General features: G+C 34.8%; 1 protein-coding gene across 1 annotated transcript; it reads right to left on the reverse strand.

Annotated features, from left to right (window-relative positions):
• Nucleotides 1-531: 531 nt before the first annotated feature.
• Nucleotides 532-1848, reverse strand: LOC111638260 (patched domain-containing protein 3-like). The gene has a single exon (XM_023383935.1). It carries the CDS (start codon nt 1846-1848, stop codon nt 532-534), a length of 1317 nt encoding a protein of 438 aa, XP_023239703.1.
• Nucleotides 1849-8233: the final 6385 nt, after the last annotated feature.

An 8233-nucleotide genomic window follows, 5' to 3' on the forward strand; every position in this document is an offset into this window, starting at 1 on the left:
CATCCGAAAAATTCTCACAGATTTTTCAACCCGCCTAGGTTTTGATCTTGGGTTCTCCATAAGTGGTAGATTGGCACCTTGACTGCTCGGCCATCCGACCTGCATCTGTATAAAGCCGATTCATATTACAAAGAACATTGGTTCTTGTAAAATTATACTGGAATGATGGATCCTCGACATTGCGATTCTGTCAACTGATAATAATCTGTTATTTTCAATAAGAGTATCTCGTCACAAACTTATCTTGTTGCGATGGTTCCTAAACTGTTTCCCGCGGCGATGTTCGCCATTGAATTCGAATTATTCTTAATAAACTTTCTAGTCTAAGCCCTTCAAAAATTATATATAAATAAATATATATATATTTTAACTTATATACTGTATATGGTATATTAGGAAAGCTCCTCCGAATGGTAGCAGATTAAGGGATTCGCGAGTCACAAAAGTTTGGGAACCATCGCCTTATTGAAACAAGACTAAAAAAACACTTTTTTCCTATAAAAATGACTTTAGATGTTTATTTCTAAGGTTTTATGAAGTCGAATTGATGGCGATGTTTTTCTTGTTCCAAAAACCACGAATGGAATCAGCCACGCTCAGGATTACCGGTAACAGAATCATAGCGTTAAAAAGGGCCAAAATCATAACCAAGGAGATTACCTTGGAAAATATGACGAACGTATAAGAAGGTCCAAATACGAAAACTACTACACACAGTATTGTCGACAGACATCCCTGTACTATGGGGTATCCTACCGCGTAAAGCGAAACTCTAATCTTTTTTTCGGGAGATTCGTCTAGACAACAATTGTAAGCGTATGCCACGTGAGACGAAAAGTCGATGCAAATTCCCGCACTCATCGTTAAAAGCATGACCGATATCATGTCCAATTTAACTTCCCAACAAATCATGAATCCTACGGATTCCACCATGATGCACACCAAATTCAACATGACACAAAGAGCGTAAGAAATATTCTGTATCAACGCTAGGAATATCAGACACACCACGCCCATAGCAATTCCCACGTTTTGCAGAAAGAGGGAGGGCATATTCAAGTGTTGTTCGTAAATGACGAAGAAAGCATTGTACGCAAATACTCGATACTTGCTACGATCCGCGGTCGCACGCAAATTTTCCAACATAATTCTTTCGTCGTTTCCACTTCTGACTCCTTTTGACGTCACAAAACATCTGGAAGCAACGATTTGGTTTCGCTCGCTGTTCCATGCAATGTCTTTCCGGAAATAAGAGAATGGTTTAAATCTCAAAAATACTAGTTTCAGTCCTTCTACGAATCCTCGAGAATCGCTGGTGTTAAAATCTTTTATCAAGTAGTTTATTTTCTTATCGCGAATGAAGGAAAGATATTTCCTTATCCAACACATTGTGAGGTTGCTTCCACTAATGTAAGGAGAGCTCTCGAACGTTCGTAAAATGTTCTCTACTTCTTCTTGTACGTTAGAATTAGAATAATCAAGAGACTGATTAAAAACGACTTGTATCGAGTGAGGATAGTCTGTGAAATATCGGTAATGCACTTGAAAGAACTTCGTGATGTAAGAGGAAAACGGTAACGTGTCCACCATTTCTATTCCTTCTTTCATGTGTTTCATATTGTAAATGTTTCCGGCAACACCACACGCAAATGTTATTACTACCAAAATTTTTATTACTTTCTTACCGAGAAGTGTTCCCAACTTTTCGGAGAGGAATTTCACGGCACCATCACTATTATTCGATCGCGCCCTGTCTGTTCCGGTTTCAGATCGTTCATTTTCTGAAAAGAAAACAATGTAATACGAATAATTATTGAGATGACTCGAATAATTTATCATAGAAAACATTTCTTATAAATAAGTTGCGAGTTTCCTCCTATATATTAGGCCTACTATTTACAGTCAAGTTTTATTTTCGCTTTGATACTCCATGGGCATTTTAGAAGTTAGTACGATTTTGGCCTCGCTGTTTCATTACCACATCATCCAAAATGGTCGTTAGACGAGGTCACCGCATCTCGGTCTTATTTCTTATTTAGGTATCACTTTAACTTTTGATTTGGTATTTTAGCTTTTATTGGGCTTGTTTGTTTTCACAGGGAATGTATTCTCACGCTGTACTGCATTACCAGTAAAACTGATAAATAAATATTTCGAAAAGTAAGCAACGTGTCACTGACATTGAAACCTTGATGGCCGATTGCAGAGACAGCGTTTACGTTAAACGACAGTTAACGGCCGAACGGCCTATAGACATCGGTTGGATGAACCGCGGTTTAAAATACGTTGCAAAGACGATGATCGTCTATTTCCGAACGCCATCTAAACGAATCTCGGCGAAACGTTGGCTGTTACTTTCTTTGCCATTACTCCCCTGTTTCAGGAGTCGCTCAGCCAATCAGATTATTCGTGTGACATCAGAAACATGGCGACTGTGTCGAAAACGTGTAGGAATTTTTCGGAAGAAGAAAAGAACGTCCTGGCGGAAATTATTAAAAATTATCCCGTAGTTGAAGAGAAGGGGTATGATAACCGTACTCTAGCGTCAGAAAAACCGCATGGGAGAAGATTCTAAACGAATTCTCCTCGTCATTTCCCTGTAGAGCAGCTCGTACAATAGTACAATTGAAAGGCAAGTATGAATGTAAAATATTCATTTCATATTATAAGATGTTAGTCAATATTTTTAACATTAATAATATCAAAGTAGAATAATAATTCAAAATTTTAATAAAACGAATATATAGAAAGTTTCGATTATTACCCTTTTATAATTACCCGGCAGAAAATTCTGCCTGCTGAGTCTCAAGACGACTTAATCACCTATATTAAATTTATTACAATAAAAATTATTTTGTGCAATCTATATTTAAGTGTATTCTATTCTGAATCAAGATTTCATATCCTACTAATCTCTACTTATATTTATTAGATTAATAGATTATGTAAATATACAATATTGACCAAATATTAAAACAGCATATTTAATTTAAGAAAAGTTTACTAGAAAAGTATATCTTATGATCTATGTTATAGGTTGCTGGAAGCGATTAAAAATAGATGCCAAAAAAGAGGCAGATAATAATCGACGTGCTGCACATATAACAGGTGGAGGACCAGCACCGTTATCATTGAATCCCTCCACACAAGTGGTTTTATCTATTTTGGGTGACAGTATTGAACCGTTACCCAATCTGGATGATCCACCATCACCACTTATCATCACATATGAAAATAATACTGAATCATTTACAGCTACAAATGAATACTCTAGTTCAGAATTATTTTCACCTATAGTGGTAAGTGATGCGGCTGTCAGGGAAAATATGGAAGTTGCAGAAGTGGCAGATGATCCACCTCCACCCAAAAGACAACGGTAAATAATGTTCAGATAAAATAATACTAAATATTAATAATTACTTTCTAAACCATAATTATTCGTATTTATAGCATTAACTCATTAGAAAAAGCCCAAATTCAGCTAATAGAGGAGGGCATAAAAACTGAGAAAATGAAACAAGATACAGAAAGGAAAAAGCAAGAATCGGAACAACTTAACATAGAGTTATTACAGTTAAAAAAGTTGCAACTTCTGCAAGAACTAAAATTATCGGAAAATAAATAAATGCATTTATTATAAATATTAAAACGGCCCTTTTCAGGGCCAACAACTTTAGTTAAGAGTGGTCATATCTTATTAATAAACAATTAGATGATGGAAGAATATCAAAGAAAAAATATATGAAAATAAAAGAAAGATAAAAGTGGAGCATAATTCATATGTAAAAAATATATATGTATTTTTTTATTAAATAGCTATTTACCTACTGTTTGTGATTACAGAATCATGTTTAACATATATACCTTTTTATATGTATACCAACTGAAGAGGGATTATTATCACTGGTGTGATAAGACCTTATTATCTACCTCACATTAGTAGGGTTTTTAATTAATTTAATTATATCAAGGGCAAAAAGCAATTCCTTTATATTCTTTATATATATCAAATTCTTTATCACACTCTTTTATACTGAATGTCAAAAAAGTCTAAGTTATAAACAGTTTTACATGAATACAACATATACAAGTATTTAATTAAAAATGTTATAAATAGCAACTGTTTAATGAACATTTTTGAAGTAATACATTTATAGATTAACTTGCTTGATTACATAAATTTCATTTAATACTTGTTAAGTAAATTAAAACTCACTTTTTGCACTATTTGTGAAAAACACTGTAGTATGCTCTAATTGATAAACAAAAGGTAGTCTGTTACAAAAGTATAGGTACACCACTTAAAAGTCTCTTAAAAATTAATTTATCATAATAATAATTAAAATTATCATGACTAGGGTGAGATGTCATCATTTTTAACTGTCATGGTGGCTTTTTTGAATGTTTTATTGAATGTTATATAAACATTTTCACACAATGCCTCATGGAACTGTACTTCAGGAGCAAGAAATACATAAAATTAAACACAGAAATCATAATTTAAATCTTTTTGAGAAAATATGGATGAATAAAACAACTGTATGAATGTTTATTTAATTTGTTACATAGGTTATGTTAAGTAATATTTTTATTTAAAATGAATAAAAAAAGAATTATTTTGTCTATGATAGACTCTTTATCAAAATTGTATGGTCCTGAAAAGGACCTTTTGTGAAAGTCCTAAAGTACTGTTTCATTTAACTGAAATGTTGCAGTACAATAGATCTTCGAAGAGCAGATCCTGATCCAGATTGCTCATTCATTCTTGAAGTTTCTTCCTCTATTTCTTCATTTGAATGCTCAGTAAGAAACTCCTCCTCTTTAAATTCAATGGCCCAATTGTGTAGAATTGCAGTGGCTATTATTATGTTTAGTGTGTTGTCTAATTTGGTTCTTAGACAACTTCCAATGCATGGAAATCGTCTTTTCCAGACCCCAAATAATCTCTCGACGATATTTCTTGCTTGTGAATGAGCTTTGTTATACCGTCTTTCAGCATGATTTTGTGGATGCAGAAATGGGGTCATTAAATATGGCAAACAAGGATAGCCACTGTCACCAACCAGATATCCATTACAATATCCTTGATTTAGTTTTTCTTTAATGCTACTATTAGAAAAAATTCTGCTATCATGTGTTGAACCGGGCCACCGAGCAACAATGTTTCTAATTTTCATGTTTCCATCACAGATTACCTGAAGTATACATTTAAACATGCATCAATTATATATTTTCATTAAAGTTATCAGTTTGAGGTATCAAAGATATTATTTGATATTTGTAATTTTATGTGTCAAAGAAATACTCAAGAATATAACTGTTTCATAACAAGGCATAAAAATTTAAAATGTTAGAAAAATATATAGGCCATTGTATATTTAATAGTTATTTAAGCTACAATAAATTACAGTTTATTGTTCTCCACAAAAATGTTTGTTGAGAACAATAAAATAAAATTGTAATTGAGGTACACTCACTCAGAATAAGTAAATCACATATTTAAGTAAAGATGATATTGTATGTAAATAATTCTCACCTGGCAGTTAATAGAATAATAGGATTTTCTATTATAAAAAAGTTGAGCTTTACTGCTGTCAGGACACTGGATAGGAATATGAGTGCAATCAATTGCCCCAATTATTCCTGGAAAGTTATCCTTAGACAATAAAGAAAAATCGTGCATAATACTCGGAAGTTCGGATAGCATCGGAAATAAAATTTCGGCATTTTGTAGATGCACTAATGCCTTTGAGACGTTTTGGATGGTTCTGATAATGACATAACGATAATTAATAAATAATGCAATATATAACTTAATAGAAACGTTAAACAAGACCTCATTCTTATAAGCGTCTCTATCACTACACAAAAAACTTTTTAAATTTATTTAATAATAGTTTGATAGATACCTGCATACTGTAGAGACGTGAACTCCGATAAGATCACCGGCTACCCTCTGGTAGCTTCCGGTGGCATAAAATCGTAATGCCGTCAATAACTGTTGTTCGGCAGTTAATGGCAATCCTCTTCCATCCAGATGCCTAATTTCGTCGCCAACACGATTTAATATATAAGCGAATCCTGATTTAGTAAATCTATACCGAGTTCAAAATTCGTCCTCGGAATAAATTTCTATAGGATTATTCCGATCTCTCATTACTCTCTCTCTTCGTAACTGTCGAGATGAATGATCTTCATTCGTCCCGTTTGTAAGATTGATTAAATTAAAAATATCCATTTTAGCACGACCAACAAAGGTAAATGGCGACTTCTACTCGAGTAAAATGTTGTCTAAACCTGCTATCGAGGGAGTCTAGAAAATAGGTCAAATAACTTGTTTCTAATCGCTGTCTACACTGTGGCAGGGGACAAACGCCGTCTCTGCAATGAAAATTTTTCTGAACAGCGGTTTACCCGATCTGTAAACCGCGGTCGCCCTCTAAACGCTGTCTCTGCAATCGGCCGTGAGTGTTTGTGGTAGATTTAAGATGGCAGTTTGATGGAATCTACCCGATTGATATTTTTTGAACACAATCACAAACTAGTCTGAATGCAAAGAAGATATTTACTTACCGACGTCTTTTCGTTTGACAGGATAACAGAGAAGGCCATTAAGACGATGTTTTTCTCTGTAACCGTCGAGTGCCAAAAGAGCTCCGAAGAAGAAGATTTGGTAGATGAAGTCCATCAAGATAGACAGACAGCTGTAAATGCAGGCGATACGAACAACTCTGTAAGACGATGCGATTCCTATACAGAAGCAAGACAAGTTGGTCAAGGAAGTGATGGTGATGGACACTCCCGCTTCCGAAAAAGTTTGGCTCGTTCGCTCTTTCACGCTGTTTTCTTCGTTTGTTCGTCTCCAAGCGGCCAACAGGACGAAGGAATCGTCTAAGCCGATGCCTATAAAAATCAGTAAGTGTGAATTTCTAAAATAATTTTAACGACAGAAACAATGTCAATATACATAAAGTTCAAATGTTGTATAGGTTTCTCAGGAAACTTGTTTTTCACAAGACAAACGGTGTTTACGCAATTGACATTTATAACCAATAAAATGTTTTAATTGTTGCGTTTCGTATTATTTACTTAAACTTTTAAAATAAAAACGGAATTGATAGTGTCTTGATTTTTTTCAAAGTTCGAAAAAGAATGGAATTGATGACATTCAGCAAACACTCGTACCAGGGAAGTAATATTCAATTCATCAATAGGCTGAAAATGTTCGTTTAGTTTTAATAAATTATCTCAGCAGTTTAAGGTGTATTTGAAGTGGGTATTGAAGACACCGAGAATACTTCAGGTTTTCATAGGCTTTTATGAAAAATTAAAATTAAACTTTAATAATAAATAACGATATTTATTTAGTACGTATAAGACAAGAGGCAAAAAACAGTGAAATAAAATGGCATTGCTAAAACTCCGGTTGTTTACGAGTATTCTATAAAAGTATAAAATTATAGAATATTTATATTATTATTGGCGATTTGTGAAATTCCATACAAGAGATGTGTAATTTTATAGCAATATTCAGTGTTAAACGTTTTATAATACTGTAATTACAACGAAAAGGGGGAGAATATCTCGAATTGCATCGGATGAGATGTAAAAGAGATACATTGCAAGTTTACACGTCTGAATATTACTGTACATGGCAAAATATTAACGTTTTTGTTCCTGTGGCAATACAGGGTCTTTTAGTATGCCCGTTACGGGTTTGGCCCCGGCTCACAATGAGTCCGGATATATTGGGCCATGAGGGACTGGCCCGGTACATCAGGACCAAAAATCTCCGGGGGGGTCTTTTCTAGTCGTCCGGTTTCGATCGCGGGTCCTCCATAGCGATAGGCTGCCACTTTCCGGACGTTGTTATTCGCGTGCTGCCAGATATTTTTACGTTTGTAGCATTGATTTAAGGGTGTATTGAAAATGTTCTATCGATGTATAAAACGTTACTCACCAGTCACGAGGAAAGCCACAACGATGTTGGTATCGAAGTATTCTATTCCGCAGTGTAGTAGCAAACCAAAAGCCGCTGCGGTGGCCAAGGTCGGACTGCAGAGTCCGGCTATCCCCACCCACGGTTTACTGCCGATGGAGTCGAATGTCGCACAACCTACCATCGAAAAGAGAATCATTACGGCGACGGCAATAAACAAGAGTTTCAGGCTCAATTCTGTGTTATTGGAAGATTCGATGTCTATCCCGCGATAGGTGAAGAGGTCAACGTCGA

This window comes from Centruroides sculpturatus, unplaced genomic scaffold, assembly GCF_000671375.1.
Source record: "Centruroides sculpturatus isolate CEXI.00-Female unplaced genomic scaffold, Cexi_2.0 scaffold1055, whole genome shotgun sequence".
Lineage (NCBI taxonomy): Eukaryota > Metazoa > Arthropoda > Arachnida > Scorpiones > Buthidae > Centruroides > Centruroides sculpturatus.

Excerpts from the sequence above, each read along its gene's own strand:
- LOC111638260 (XM_023383935.1), bottom strand. The coding sequence starts at position 1,848 with ATGTTTTCTATGATAAATTATTCGAGTCATCTCAATAATTATTCGTAT.